Genomic DNA, 15,206 nt, shown 5'->3' on the forward strand with positions numbered 1-15,206 from the left:
GGACCGGCCCCGCGCCCCCCGCTCGGCTCCCGGCGGGTCCAGCCCCCGGGCGGTGCGCTCCCCCGGGAAAGGGCAGCAGGAAGGGCCGGGCCGGGCCGGGCCGGGCCGGGGGGAGCCCGGGGCGGGGGGCCGGCCCGCTCGCTCCTCCCGCCTCCGCCGCCGCGCACCGAGCGGGGCTGTGCGGGGGGCGGGCGCGGGCACGAGCCCCAGCTGCGAGCGCGGGGCGCCCCCCGCACAGCCCCGCGCCCTGGGGTGACCGCAGCCAAGACCCCGCGGGATCCCTGGAGCCCGGAGCCTGCCCCCGCCTCGCCAGGCTGCGGGGCTGGGCTCCAACGGGGGCAGCCCTGCGGGGCCCCCCCTGCCCCGCTGTAGGGAAGACGGGCTCTGCCTCCCCCGGTTTTGCACCCCGCCCTGAAAGTAAATCCTGCGTGGACCCAATGCGAGGAGCCGCCCCCGACGCCCCCGTCTGCATGGGGGGGGCCAGCCGTGCTGCCCCCGGCCCCCTGCTCAGCTGCCGCAGCGGGGGCCAGCGAGGCTCCCGTCCCGGGGGGGGGCTGGCGGGGTGACTCACGGCTCAGGAAGGAAGCGGCAGGACGGAGACCGGGCTCCGGCCCATGCTGCCCATGGCAATCAGGTGCTCGCCAGCCCCCCCCCGGCCCCAGACAACACAGCAAGGAGGTGGGAAATGGAAACCAGAGGCCTCTAAAACCCTGTCCTCTTGTGGCCCCCCATGCCCACACCGCACGCCCCCGGGAGACGGCACCTCCTGGGGCTGCAGCCGGCCCCCCAGGCAAGGCTCGGCCCTACTGCCCTCTGCACAAACCCAGCCGACTAGAGCCAGGGACAAGCTGCACCGACGAGCCCCTTCCTTCCTGGCCCCAGCTCCGGCCCTCTGGGGCCCCTCAGGCGGCTTCTGCTCCCGCCGCAGCGGGGCGGCCTGGGGACCCACCGCGGGACCTGGGGGTGGGGGAAGGCTGCAAGCCTGGGGCGGTTCCCAGCCCTAGCACAAGGCCACAGGACTCGGTCCTCGCCGGGGGAAGAGCTGCAAAATGTCCCCCACAAGGAGCCCGATGACCTGGGCAAGCAGGGAGAGGGGAGGGGAGAAAGGGTGCACCCCAGCCCCACGATACCCCCAAGCCCACGCCGCCAGACTTACCCACAGAGAGAGCCCCGGGGACTCTGGAGGTCCTGCAGCGGGGGGTGGGGGGGGCAGCAATGGGGCTCACCTGGCTGCCTCAGGTGGTCTGTGGCCGGCTCCACGCCTCTGCGGTGCCCACCAGCATCGAAAGCTTGGAGCGTGCCCCCTCCCTCGTGCCTGAGCAGGGAGCAGCAGGTCCAGGCCCCTGCACGGGGGTCAGTCCCCCCAGCCCTGCCGCCCCTGGGACAGGGCAGGGCAGCTTGCACCTGGGCTGGATCCTGCTCCCAGCCGGGAAGCCCCTTGCAGCTCCATGGACACGGCTGCGACCCCGGTCTGCTTCGAAGGAGCCCCTTGGCCTTGGGTTTCAAGCTCTGCCCTGGCTTCAAAGCGGGGCCTGGCTGGACTCGGGCCACGAGGCAGCGCTGCGTGAGCACGGCTGGGGGCGTTTCGCCCCTGCCCAGGTGAGGTTACTCCCTCGCGGCCTGCAAGGGGCTTGCTGGCCCTTTCCTGGAAGCGTGCAGCATAGACAGGCCGTGGCCAGCAGCTGGACTCATTTATCCTCCCCCTTAGTGGGGCCTCGTTAACCAGCCTGGACGCAGCCCCCCGGCTACCAGGTCCAGGCCTCTCCCCGCCAGAGCCAGACGCCCGCAGCCCCCACGCCGCAACGTCCCGAGCCCCGAGCATCCCTACAGCATGCACGGCAGCCCCCGGCCTGCGGCTTTGCGCCTCGGGGGCATCAAGCAGGTCACGAACAAGGCAGCACCCGGCTGAGAGGCAGCGGGGCCCAGTGGCGAGTGCGCTGGACCAGGGTATTGGCTGTAGGCATGTTGGTGTAATAAAAGATATCCCCTCTACCCCAAGAGTTTTGTCTGGACGGCGCTGCAGGACGCTTACACTCTCCGGTGGGCCTGCTGGGTGACCGCGGGCAAGTCACTGCCTGGGCCGGGCCTCAGCTTCCCCCTCAGTCCACGGTCCGGTCTGTGCTGCAGGGCTCTCTCCCCAGGGGTGCTGCGAGCTGGGCCCCCCAGCACGGCCCTAGGGCAAGGAATGGCGCACAGACCGCGGCTGCGGGTGGGAACCACGGACCGACTGCAGGCGGGAGCCTCCGGCCCGGCCCAGCCACGAGGGAGCAGGCCGACTGGGAACGTCCCGCTGCAGCGGGGCCGTGCCCTCCCTCGTTACGTCTCCGTATCAGACGAGGAGGATTTCCTCTCCGCGACCCAGGGGCCTCTTACCAGGTAAGGAAATTCTGCAGACAGCCCCGCTCAGCGGAAAGGCCAAGTGTCTCACCCTTCACACGAGACAGCAATATCCCTAATGTCTATGAAATCTATGAAATCCATACCTTCTACCGCAATATGAGCAGGTCACCACCCTAAAAACAGACGCCCCCCAACAAGCACACCAGCACCGCTGGATCAGCCCGTGACATCTTGTGCGAGGGCTGCCCACGGTCAGTAACTTATGTCACACATCGCTGTAGCAACCGCCTGGCTTCGTTACCAGCTCCCTCCTGTGCGGTTTGCCTGACGCTGGAGGGGTGTAACTGCCCGAGACCGTAGGTTGGTTTCTGTTTTTAACCAGTTTCTTAGTACTCTTAACACATCCCGCCGCAGCAAGCCTGCACTTCATATAAACAACTCCCATTGCCAAGCTGCCGATGTCGAGAGGCCTTGATCTGAGAGCAACAAGCTGCTTCTGTCGAGGGCCCTTTACTCCAGGCTAACGCTGCGAGGGGCTGGGGGCCGGACGCGGGGCGAGCCAGACAATAGGCTGCGCCTGGGGGACGTCTGCGCCTGTCCCCGCTGGGTCTGCTCCAGCAGAGCACTTGAGCCTGTGCGTAGTTTGGATCCGGCCGTCGGGGATGAGTTATGTGCTGGGGTCACGCCTGCTCCGAGCTGTCCTGGACTGCGCCTGGGACCGGTGCTGGAGGTGCCGGGGCAACCGGGTCCGGCGCGTATGGTGCTGGCATGGCTGGAAGGGGCCCGGAGAAAAGGGTTTCCCCGGCGTGCTGAGCACCAGGGCAGTGCCAGGAGCAGGCCTGGCTGGCCCCTTCCTGCAGAGCGGACCCCCGGGACCCAGCTACCACCTCCCGTCCCCCTTTCCTGCATGCCCCGGCCTCAAGACAGGCAGAGGGGAGCTCGGGGGCGAGAGGACCCTGCCCTCAGCTGCATCCTCGTCCATCAAGGCCGGAAACGATAGCCCGTTTGCGAGCAGCAGGCATGTTGTGATAACTCACCGAGCCCGGCACATCCGGCGAGGCAGGAAGGAGCCAGGCAGGAGGAAATATTAAATAGAGCAATATAAACACCCGCCGGGGGGTTGCATGGCCAGCACGCCCCGCCCCGCCAGCCAAAGGGCCGGCCCCGCTGCCCCGGGCCACAGAGCGCCGGCAGCATGGACAAGAGCAGCTACGCCATGGCCAAGCTGGGCCTGGACGCCAAGAGCTCGCTGGCGCCCAAGAGGGACTGCAGCTTCTACATGAAGTACTTCTTCCTCTTCGCCTCCCTCATCCAGTTCCTCATCATCCTGGGCCTCGTGCTCTTCATGATCTACGGCAACGCGCACAGCGGCACCGCCACCCACGTGCAGCACCTGGAGCGCCGGGTCCAAGAGCAGTTCGCCCGGGCCACCGAGCTGAGCGCCACGAACCGCAACCTCACGCTGCAGCTCAACGCCACCGCCAAGCAGCGCCAGGCCTGCCTGGGCAGCTTGGCGGGCTTGCGGGCCGAGCTCACCAAGTGCAACACCAGCCTGCTGTCCTGCGCCACCATCAAGGTATGGCCTTGCCCTCTGCCCCCCGGGCCCATGCTTCTCTCCGCCCAGCCCCAGCCCCTGCAGCTGGACCCAAAGCCCAGGGCTCCTCTGGGATCAGCTGCTGTGCGACCCCCATTGCTGCCTGGTCCAGCCAGGGCTCCGTGCTGGACAGGGCAGTGGCCGGAGGCTGGAGAGCAGTGACCCCTGGCCCCTCCGTGGACGGCCCTCCTCCCTGCATCTCCTGCCATGGCTCAAGCAGCCCTGGTCTCTCCAGGATGGGAGGGGGAGGCAAAGGCCGGGCCCAGCTGGGCAGTGAGCAATGCACCTTCCGCTTGCAACACACCAGCATGTGAATCATGCTTCCCCTGGCCCCCTGGACCTGGCAAACAAAGCCTGCCTGTGCATCCCACCCCACTTCCCCACCCGGAGTGGTGTCTCCAGCTTACATCCCTCCCCTCCGACCGCCGGCTCCTTCCCGTCCGTCAGCCCCTGGCAGCCGAGAGCCCTGTGGGGGGACGCGGAGGCTGAGTCAAGCAGGCTGGGGGATCCCGTGGCTGCAGGAGGGTGCCCATAGCCACGGCGCTCAGAGGGAAGCCCAGGGGTTGCTGGCACCACTGTCCAACGCACAACGCGTCCAACAGGTCTGGAGCTTCTCATGGCCCCAGTGCACACGGCCCTGCCCTGGCCCTTCCCCGTCCATCCAGCCCCTGCCCTGACCCGCTGCCTTCCCTCCCCTCCGCAGCTCCAGCTCCAGGCCACCATGGGCGCCATTGATTACTTCCAGGGGCTGGCCACCCGTTGTCACCAGGCCCTGGAGATTGCCAACGTCACCTGCTACGGTGAGTGCCCAGCGAGGTGGGGCTGGCGACTGGCCCCGCGCCCCGCTTCTCCCCCGTGACATGGGCAGCCGGTGACTTCCTGAAGACCCACCCGCGTGCTGGCGTCTGTCTGACGTCAGGGACTCTGGCCTGTCCGGCCTGGCAGGAAGGGAGCAGGGCAGATCTGTCCAATTCGCTGCTGCCCAGAGAGGGGACGGTCGGGGCTGGGGGTCCTCCCTGGAGCACCCTGGCCCCTCACAGCCTTCTGGCTGGGCTCCAAGGGGTCCGCGCTACCACGAGGGCAGCGCTAGGGGCAGGGCAGGGCATTGCCCTGGGGCCTCCCTCCGCCCCAGAACCCCATGAGCCAGACCCACCATATCCCGACGGGCTTGGGAAGGGGCTGCGGGCTGGCTGGGGGCAGACGGAGGCAGGCCGGCGGGTCCCAGGGAGTGACGGCGCTGTCCCCGCAGCCGAGAAGCTGGCCCTGCGGGACCTCCTGGCGCAGCAGGCGCTGCAGCTGCACTCACAGCGCGAGAACTGCTCCCGGGACATGGCACAGCTGCAAGACAAGGCCCGAGCGGCCCAGGAGATGAACGGCATCTGCCAGAAGGAGAAGCAGAGCCTGCGGCTGGAGCACAGCGAGATGCGAGGGCAGCTGGGGCAGGTGCGCGGCAGGTGCGGCAGGCTGGAGCAGGAGGTGCGGGACGCCGTGAGCGGCGTGCAGCAGGCGCTGAAGGAAGCCACCGGCTATGGGATGCGCCCCACCCAGGCCTGCGACCAGGTGAGCGTGCAGCTCCAGCAAGTGCTGGGCGCGGTGGAGCAGGATCTGCGGGCGATGCGCAGTGAGAACCGGCAGCTGGGCAGCGACAAGGACCGCTGTGGCGAGAGCCTCAACCAGTGCACGAGGCTGCAGGACACCGAGCGGGAAAAGGCCAGACAGGAGCTGCAGCAGATCCAGGCCCAGCGCAAGACGGAGGAGCAGCAGAGGCTGGAGGAGCGGAAGCAGCTGCTGCAGGAGAAGGAGAGCCTCAACCAGCAGCTGCAGGAGAGCCGCAAGCAGCTGGCCCAGAGCAAGGACCTGCGGACCCAGCTGGACAACTGCCTGCGGTTCAAGGTGAGGGGGGTGGGAGACATGCACGGGGGTCTGTCTGGCACCGCCTGTGCCGCCTCCTAGCTCGACGGGGGGGCACAGGTGTGCCCATGCACCGGGCACTGGAGCAGCCCCGCCAGGCGCCCACCTGTGCGGCCAGGGCTCTCTGGGACACGCGAGGGGGGGTCTCCATGTGCAGGGCACCGCTGCCCCCTGACCCTTTTCCCCTGCAGCCCGCGACCCCGCCGCAGAGGAACCCCAACCCCTTCGGGAGCGTCGGCTCGCTGGGCAACCCCGGGGTCTTCGGGAACCCAGCAACGTCCTTCCGCAGCGCGGGGGCGGTGCCGACCTTTGGGAACATGCCCAACCTTGGTGAGTGCCCAGGGGGCTGGGGTGATGCCACGGCCCCCCCACCGGCCTTAGCGCTGCTCCGAGACACCCCAGCACCGCCTGCACCCGGCTCTGCCCATGCCCCGGGGCCAGCCCGCAGCCCCGCTACCCCAGCACTGGGTTCACCGGCCTTGTCCACACCCTGCTGCACAGACACCCCTCACCCCCCAGACACCCCCACGTACATACCATGTACCCGGGCCTCTCGGCTGTGGGTCTGAGGGGCTGGACCCTCGGTCTCCCCACTGTGACACGAATGCTCTGAGCCGGCCCAACACTGGGAAGGGAGGGCTCTTCTCCAGGCGCCCCAGCAGACTCCAGCCGGCACCCGCGGTGCTTCTTGTTCCTTTAAACACAGCCTTTCTGGACGAAATAAGGCGGAAGATGATGGAGGAGGCCAAGCTGTCAAACCAGTTACCCAAGAACCCCCCAGCCGTGGGGCAGCCCAGGTAAGGGGCACAACGGGGCACACGGGGCCTCCTGTGCCGGGTGCTGGGGATCGTCTTGCAGAGGCAGCCCTTGCAAACCAGCCTGCTCCATTTCAGCAGGGCCTGGGCTGGCGGGAGCGGGAGCGGGACGGGATCCGGCCCAGGGATGGGCGTGGGAACCCGGGGGGCAGGGCGAGAGGGAGCTGGCGGATGCCCCAGGAACCCAGCGGCACCGGGTGCTTCCCCCCACAGCGGCTAAGCGCGGCCAGGCAGGGCCGGGAGCTGGCAGGGCCGGAGGACAGAGCGGAGCTGAGACGCGGCGGCCACCGCCAGGGAGACGCGGCCGGCGCGTGGCCTGGGACCTCGCGCACACGGGGACGCCCGGACGCCCGGCACATCCACCCGCTCCCACGGCCCTGGGAGCGCACGGCCAGGCGCCGCCTGCCCCCGCCTCCGCTCCACCTTGCTCCCCACAGGGGCTGGGCGTGCCCCCTCCCACCCCCGCTAGCAACCCCACCAGCCCCCACTCCACCCCCCGACCTCTCACCCCCCCACATATACGCAACCCGTGCCTGCAGGGCAGGGGGCACGATGCCTTCCCTGGGCAATGCCCCCCCCACCTCGTGTGCCGCATGCTGGCTGGTGTCCCCCCCTGCCCCCGAGCTCAGCGCCAGGGGCTCGGCCCTCCCGCACACGGCTGTGCACGTGCACCCCAATACATGCTTTGCAGCAGACTCTCCCAGTAGCCGTGCCTCCTTACTGCCTGGGTGGGGGGCTGGGGCAGGGGGGCATCCTCGCCCCGCCTGGGGAACAGCAGAAATGAACCCGGGTTGCGCTGCATGGCCGGAGCCCCCTGCCACCACCCTGGCTTTGCCTGTGGCCTGACAGCCCACGTAGCAGCAGCAAGACGGGAACAGGGGGGGTCAAAGGACTGTACTCATGCAGCCCCCTCTCCCCATGGGAGCACAGGGAGAGCCCTGCCCCCCCATGCAAAGCCAGGTGCCCCGTGCCCCCAGCTAGCCGTCCTGGCTCCTGCTCCACCCCCCGGCACAGGGAACAGGGCTGATGGCCATGAAGACGGTCAGTCCCGCAATGCTGTTCCCAGTGGGCCCTGGCTGGGACACAGCCGTCAGCACGCAGCTGCCCCGGGATGACGGATTGCTGCCTTCACGAGCTCCTTCCTATGCCGTAAACAGCTCACGGCGCAGGCCAAGACAGCCGGGAAGTCCCCAGGGCAGTCCCCGTGCCAGCGTGGGGAGGCCTGCGGTCCTGCACGGTCCTGCCAGGCAGGTCTCTACCACCCCCGGGGAGGCAGCCAGCTCTGGGGTGGAACAGCATCACCCGGGCAAGGGACGGGAAAGCATGACGCAGCCGGCTGGAGCAGGAGGGGGGAACTGAGGGAGCAGGGCTGGCCCCGGGGGGACCGACTCACCCCACACCCAGCCCCCACCTGGGCCCACCCCTGGCCGGCACCACGTGGCACTGCACCCCTGGGCCAGGGATGGCCCTCGCGCTGCCCAGACACCCCGCCAGCTGCTGGGAGGGCCGCAGCCCGCCGGACCTCCTTCCCGGCCGTTGGCGGCTGGGGCAGGAAGGGGGCCCCGGCACACACTGTTCTGTTTACACCAGGCCCGAGGTCATCCTCAGATAACAAAGCTGCTGCTGAGCGCTGAAAGCAGCACCGTGCCCCCCTGCCCTCCGTGGCAACGCGAAGAGCCCCCAAGCCCCCCCACCGCGAGATCCCGATGGCGGGAGAAGGGAGCGGGCACCAGGGCCCAGCTCCCTGCAGCCGGGCATCACTCAGAGCGGCCCCATGACTGCTCAGCCCCCACCTTTGCAGGTGTGCATCAAGGACAAGGACCGGGCCGCGTGGGAGGGGGCTGGCCGCAGGGCCTTGACCCTCACCCACGCAGGGGGCAGAGGGCCTGTTGTTGGCTGGAGCGTTTCCTGCAGCGCCAGTCTAAATAGCCCCGCAGAAGCCAGGGCTTCCTCCGGCAGAGCCCAGGCGGGGCTGTGCTGGGCCGATATGAGCCCCCGGGGCTGCGCTGGCACTTAAGCAGAGCAGTCAGACACCTCGAGGTGGAAACAGCTCCTGGCGACCAGAGTGGCAGGGCATGGGCACGCGGGGCAGCATGCCTTGGGGAGCCCAGACTCCTGGGTCCTACCTTTGGGGGGGGTGTCTCTGGGGGCAACCCCGTTGCAAGGTGCGAGGCTGAATACTTGGGAGGGGCACCTGCCACCCCTGCTGTCTGGAGCCCGCATTGTACCACCACGTACCATAGACCCCAGGCAACTAAATGGGGATTCTCCCTTGATGGAAAGGGGCTACAACCAGGATCCCAGCACGGGCCAGCTCCCTCCTCCCACCTGGGGGTCACGGAGGAAGCGCAGGTCAGGCAAGTGCTTGCACCCCCCGGGAAGGGCCCTGCTTCCCCAGTGCTGATGGATGGGGGGCAAAGCCACTTCGGGAAGTGAAGTTCAGGCCAGTCCTTCCCTTCAGACCACTTGAGGGCCTTGTTTATGCTCCTGGCCAGGAAACGCAGCCTCCAGGCAGCACACGTGTTTTTCCACTGCTGGGCGCGGGCCCTGTGACTGCTCAAAACACCCCCCAGCCCCAGAGCAGGGAGGGTGAAGCCCCCTGGCCCTGCCGGCCCCGTCCCCCAGCGCGCTCACCAGGCGCTGCCCCCTCCGCCCATGCCAGACAGGTAAGGAAGGGGCTGGGACCCCTTTCTGCCCGGGAAGCAGCAGCCAGCGGCGCTTCCTGATGGTGCCAAGACCTGCACAGGGGGCTGCCGGCCACGGCGCAGCTCCCAACACCCCACGGGCCATGACGTGAACGAGTGACCACAGCCCTGGGCATCAGAGCCAGCCGCTCACCAGGTCGTGGACGAGCCCCGGTGGCGCCAGCCGCTTCCCCCCGAAGCGGCTCCATGTGCACGGCCCAGGGATGTGCCAGGCCTGCCCACTGGCTGCCGTGGGGTGACTGTGGGCTGCAGGCCGTGGTTCTCTGCCCCAGGGTGCAAGGAAGATTGCTCCACCCTGCAGGGCAACATAGGAAGCCCACAGGGTGATGGCGGGCTGGGCCAGGTGCCCGTGCTAGGCAGGAAGGGAAACAGCCAGAAGTCACGGAAAGGGTCCAGGGTGTTTTAATTAATACGGCACAGCACAGCCTGCCCAGAGAGCCGGGGCAGGGGCTTGGTTCACTGCACCCCTCTGGCCTGCCCGCAGGTACCACTTGTTGGCCCTGTCCCCCTCCACTAATGCCCCCCACTTGGCCTCCCAGGCCCCTCGCCTCCACAGCTGAGATTGCAGCGCCTGGAAACACAGGCAATCGCTCTATGGGCACTGCGACCTGGCACTCCCCACCACGGTGCCTGCCCGTGCCCCTCACTTTCCGATGCAGAAGTCCCTGAAGACAATGTCCAGGATCTCCTCGGCCCCGACCTGCCCCGTGATGCGGCCCAGGTGCCGTCGCGCCAGCCGCAGCTCCTCGGCCGCCAGCGCCAGGTCCCCGCCCCTGCCCCGGTGGTACCGGCCCAGGGCGTCCAGGCAGCTGATGAGGTGGAGGCGGTGCCGCGTCTGTGTGAGGCTCGGGGAGCCCACCAAGGGGTCACCGCAGCTGGACAGAGGTGAGATAAGAGGGGGTCACAGTCAAGCAGAGGCACTTGCCAGGGCAGTGGGTCACAGCCCCTTTACTGCTGCCAGCGCATGGGGATTCTCCTCCCATTCCAGGGGCTGGGGCTTGCCAAGTGCCCCCACCCCCACAACCCTCCCTCCCCAAGTCCTTCCAACAGCAAGGCCCCTCCCCATTGCTGGCTCTAGCCCCCTGGGCCTTCACTGCCAGCTCAGTGCCCACTGCCAAGGCAAGGCAAGGCTAGGGGGTCCCAGCTCTCCTGCCCCTGCCCCAGTCCCCCCGAGCTCACATGTGCTGCAGCTGCCCGCTCAGCAGGTGCAGGAGTGCGGCAGTGCCCTCCCCGGTCACGCAGGAAAGCAGGCAGGTGGGGGGCAGGCTGCCCCCTGCACAGGCCTCCTGCAGGGCCCCCCGGCTCTGCTCCGCCAGCAGGTCGGTTTTGTTGAGCACCAGGAGGCAGGGCCTGGGAGGGGGGCTGGGGGGCAGCACAGCCTGCAAGGCTCCGGCAAGGCGCCCGGGTTGCGGGGCCAGCTCCGCTGCATCCAGCACTGCCAGGACCAGGTCTGCCTGCTGCAGCCTGGGAGAGGGAAGGGGAAAAGGGTGAAGCTGGCTGCAACCCCCTCCCCGAAATCCCCCTACCCCATCCCAGAGGAAGCACCACTCCTGGCAGGCTGCAGGCAGTGCGTACTCTTGCTCGATGGCAAACAGGGGGTTAAATGGTGCAGGGGTTAGTAGGGACTTCCCCTGACCCCTTCCCTGCCCCTTTGGGAGCCCACGGCTCCCTGGACTCACCGGTCCGTGCCCCAGGACAGAGCAGCCGTGGGGCCGGTGAAGCCCCGTGCCCACCTCACCTGTCCCGTGCCCGGCTCACGCCCTCCCGCTCGACGGGGTCCCGGGCGTCCCGCAGCCCGGCCGTGTCACTCAGCACCACGGGGTAGCCACCCACATTCAGCGTCGTCTCCACCACGTCCCTTGTCGTGCCTGGCACCGGCGACACAATGGCTGCAGGCCGCTGGCCTGCACAGGACAGAGCGGGGCATTAGGGCTGGACTGGAGCCCTGCTGGGGACCGCTGCTGTGATGGGGGCAGCCACAGGGCTCCTGAGCAAGGGGCAGACCCCAGCCACGGCCCCCAGGACCTGCCACTCCCTGGGATGGAGGCTGGGGATGATGGAGAGACCCCCACCGCAACCACAGCTCATTAGAGCCAAGGAGCATGTAGCCAGGGCCTCCTGGCTGCAACAGGGGCAATGCCAGAGGCTTGTGCTGCCACCTGGTGGGCACCGGGAGCGCTGCTGGGGCCGAGGGATCCGGCCAGGCCACGGCCAGGAGCGTGGCCCCACGGCGCAGGGGCGGCAGGACACTCAAGCAGGGGGTGCCTGGTCTGTGCGGGCAGCCCGGGGGCCTGGGGAGGGCTCCACTCACAGAGCAGGTTGAGTAGGCTGCTCTTGCCCGCGTTGGGGGGCCCGGCGATGACGACGTGGACGCCCCCGCGCAGCCGTTCCCCGCGCCGGCCATCCTGCAGGTGCCCCCGGAGCTCCTGATCCAGCCGGGCCACGGCCGCGTCCACTGCGGGGGCAGGAATTGGAGCGAGAAAGACAGCACAGCCCCACCCCGACCGCGGCCTCAATCCTGCAGCCGGCCCAAGTCAGCATGGGGGGAGCGGGCCCAACCAGCCCAAAAGGGCCAGCGGGTCCTCAGCCCTCACCTCGAGTCAGCACGTCCTCCTCCACGTTGTCATCCTCACTGAAGTCAATAAAGGCTTCGATGTAGGCCAGAGCCTGCAGGGCAGGAAGGGTTAATGGGGGGTCCCCGTGCCCACGTGGGTCCTGCTGGGGCTGGGTCCCCTCTGCTCCCTGAAGCGAACCTCGGCGCAGCGCGTTTGGGGAAACTGAGGCCCAGCGTGAGGGGGCGACTCAGCCAAGGCCACCCGGGCAGGCTGTGGCAGAGGGCAGACCCTGGAGACTGCCCAGGGGGCACCGGCTCTTGCCTGGGTGAGCTCCTGGCTCCAACGCCGGTAGAGCTGGCCCAGCTCGCCCTCCATCTGGCGCAGGGCCTGGCGCCGCTGGGCCTCGGTCTCGGCGTGGATCAGGTCGCCCAGGCCCTCGGCCTCGGTCAGGTCCAGCTTGCCGTTCTGGAAGGCGCGCTTGGTGAAGTCCCCGGGCTCGGCCGGGCGCAGGCCGGGCAGGCGCCCTGGGGGAGCACACGGGCGGCGTGGGCACGGCGCCGGGCGGCCCGAGCGGGGGGCTGCACGCTGGCGCCAGGCCGGGGCAGCCCCGGCAGCGGGGGGGGGTCGTACCCAGGGCCTGCAGCACCCCGCTCACCACGGCCGGCCCCCCGTGCACGTGCAGCTCCGCGCAGTCCTCGCCGGTGAAGCTGCGGGGCCCTGCGGAGGAGCACGCGGGGCGTCAGGCCGCGCGCCCGGCCCGGCCCGCCCCGCCCCGCCCCGCCCCGGCGCCCGCCCTCACCTGGGAACCAGACCACGAGGCCCCGGTCCAGGGGCTCGGCGGAGCCGGGGTCGCGGATGCTGCGCAGGACGAGGGCCCTAGGCCGGGGCAGCTCGTCGCGCCCGGTCAGGCGGCGCAGGGCCGTGGCGCTGGCGGGGCCGCTGGTGCGGATCACGGCCACGCCGCATCTCCCGTGGCCCGAGGACACGGCGAAGACGGTGTCTCTCTGCCGGGCGCAGCCGTGGCGCCGCCTCGCCAGCCCGCCCGGCCACAGGGCACGGCTGAGGCGGGGTGCCCGCAGCAGGGCCGCCCGCTCCCCGGGAGCGCCGGGCACGTCCCGCCGGCTCCGGGGCGCCCCGGCGACCCCCCCCAGCGCGCAGCGCCCCGCGGCCCGCACGCACCAGCGCAGCAGCGGCCCGCACGCGCCCGCCCGCATGCCTCCGCCCGGCCGCGCCGCCGCCTCAAGGGCGGGCACGCGTCCCGCGCCGTGACTGGCCGAGGGTCCGCAAAGGGGCGGGACCAACGGGCGCCGCTGCCTCTGATTGGCCGCGGGCAGGCCTGGCTGAGGCTGCGCAGGGGAGAGGCGCTTCCGCCCTGCGACCCGGCCGGGGCCTGCTCCGAGACGACGGGCACGCGCAGATATGCGCACGCACTGGCACACACGTACGCGTGCATGTGTGCACGCGCATGTGCACACCTATCTGCATGCACGTACATGTATGTATGCGCACACACGTGTACATGCGCACGTACATAGGCGCCCATGCCCATACATGTATGCGTATGCACACAATGAAGGGCGGAAAGCCGGGAGGCCAGGGCTGGGCGTGCAAACGCAATGCTGGGCGCGGGCATCACGAGGGCCTTCTGCACGCACGCCCGGCCGCTGCCGACAGCCGGGTGAGGCCCGGTTCGGAAAGCGCGGGGGGGGGCTGTTGCGCGTAGGCGGGCACCGGCTCCAGGCGGAGGAGTTCATCCAGGACCCCAAACCGAAGCCCGGCCCGGCCCCTGCGGGCCGCAGTGCGGGGCCCGGCGGGCAGGAGGAGCCCCCCACACGCCAGCGCACGCGAGAGGCCGCGAAGGCAGTGAATTATTTATTGCAGCCGAGCCGAGGGACCCGGCAGCTATTTTGATCCTCTGCTGCAAGATGAGATGACCTCACCTCACCTGTCGCGGGGCAGCCGCGGGGAATGTGCTGGGGAGGGGCTGGGGGGGCAGCATGGGGCAGCCCAGCCTCCCCGACCCACCTGGGACCTTTGCTGGCTTCCTGGAGGCTCAGAGCAAGCATCTGGCCCTGCAAGCGCCTCCCCAGGGCTCAGCGAACTGGGTGACCGTGCCCAAGGGACACAGCTCAGTGCACAAGGCCGGCCTGGCTTGCTGCCCGTTCACTATTAATTGCACGCACACACACGCCTGCCCCCAGGAAAGCACTGGTAGCCACTGCACGTACATTTACAAGGCCTGCGCCCACCCCTTGCTGGCAGCAAGGAGAGGCAGGCCTTTTTTTGCTAATAATTCATTTCTGGGCCAAATCCCTTCCGAATTAAGTTCTAAATTTCAACTGAGCAGAGCTCAATCATTCATATCTGCCTGGCACTACCACGGCAAGTCTCCTCCCTCCCAGACTCCGGGCTTGTGATGCTCCCAGATCCATGGCAGGCACCCGGGTGCCTCTGGGGACCTTGGAGCCCAGATACCCGCTAGGCCCCCTTGCCCAGGGCCAAAAAGCAAGCTGGAGGGAAAGTCTGAGCCATCCCCCGTCACCATAAACCACGCAGAAAAGATCATACATGGGGAGGCATTTGTACTCTGCAGTGCAAGGGACAGGCCTTCGCCCTCTGACTGCACTGAGTCATTCAGGGCCCAGAAGATCCCTGCTCCGCTCTCAGCTCATGGGTACCTTCAAACCCTGGCCTGCAGCCAGCGGCAGGGAATCAGCCTCCTGCACAGAGCCATGTCCCCAAGCCGCAGGATGTACCACTCAGCAGCTGGCTGCAGGAGCCGAGGCGCCGTGCCAGCCGGGCCGGGTGTAGCTGCCTGTGCTCTGCCGCACGCCGCGGCCTGGGGGGCCCTTCCCTGCGCCCCACGGCCCCTGCAGCCGCCGCGCTCCCCTCGCTGTCTGCGCAGGCCCGAAGCGCCAGGTAATGTCGCTGAGCAAGCGCGAGGCCAGGGCAGACACTGGACACCCCTGCCCCCCACCAGGCCCTTCCATCCACAGCTGTGACTTCCTCCACAGAGACTCAGAGGTGCTGCACCCAAGTGTCCCTGCTCTCCTCATACGTGCAGCACCCCAGGAGACAAGTGATGGAGATGGCTGGGCCCCCGTCGGCGGGGTCTTGTGCAAGACACACACGTGCACACACACGCAGTATGTGCATACACGCACTCCTGACCCGGCACGCCAGCCTGCCACCACCCCCAGACACACCCAGGGCCTCACGCCCTCCCTCAGGAGCACCTGGCAGGCTGCGCAGGCACATGCGCCCTGGCTCGCTCGGGCTGGGTGTC

The 15,206-nt window shown here is 69.0% G+C and overlaps 2 protein-coding genes across 5 annotated transcripts; one reads left to right on the forward strand and one right to left on the reverse strand.

The window, feature by feature from the left end:
* Positions 1-1,217: 1,217 nt before the first annotated feature.
* On the forward strand, positions 1,218-7,355 carry PLVAP (plasmalemma vesicle associated protein). The gene is made up of 6 exons (XM_090027738.1): positions 1,218-3,916; positions 4,638-4,734; positions 5,184-5,827; positions 6,037-6,175; positions 6,552-6,642; positions 6,874-7,355. The coding sequence occupies exons 1-6, from the start codon at positions 3,536-3,538 to the stop codon at positions 6,878-6,880; spliced, it is 1,359 nt and encodes a 452-aa protein (XP_089883864.1). The 5' UTR covers positions 1,218-3,535; the 3' UTR covers positions 6,881-7,355.
* Positions 7,356-9,757: 2,402 nt separating this feature from the next.
* Positions 9,758-13,273, reverse strand: GTPBP3 (GTP binding protein 3, mitochondrial). 4 transcript variants are annotated; one of them, XM_090027531.1, is made up of 8 exons: positions 12,720-13,273; positions 12,576-12,637; positions 12,119-12,385; positions 11,960-12,032; positions 11,677-11,820; positions 11,104-11,269; positions 10,545-10,829; positions 9,758-10,240 (listed from the first exon to the last, which is right to left on the reverse strand). In XM_090027531.1, the coding sequence occupies exons 1-8, from the start codon at positions 13,132-13,134 to the stop codon at positions 10,009-10,011; spliced, it is 1,644 nt and encodes a 547-aa protein (XP_089883657.1). In that variant the 5' UTR covers positions 13,135-13,273; the 3' UTR covers positions 9,758-10,008. The 4 variants fall into 4 exon arrangements, with proteins under 4 accessions (XP_089883657.1, XP_089883659.1, XP_089883656.1 ...); XM_090027533.1 differs by having other exon boundaries at positions 12,242-12,444; positions 12,551-12,637; XM_090027530.1 differs by having other exon boundaries at positions 12,119-12,444; positions 12,551-12,637.
* Positions 13,274-15,206: the final 1,933 nt, after the last annotated feature.

Source organism: Crocodylus siamensis, chromosome 14 (genome assembly GCF_052110815.1).
Source record: "Crocodylus siamensis isolate JL-2025a chromosome 14, ASM5211081v1, whole genome shotgun sequence".
Taxonomy (NCBI): Eukaryota; Metazoa; Chordata; order Crocodylia; family Crocodylidae; genus Crocodylus; species Crocodylus siamensis.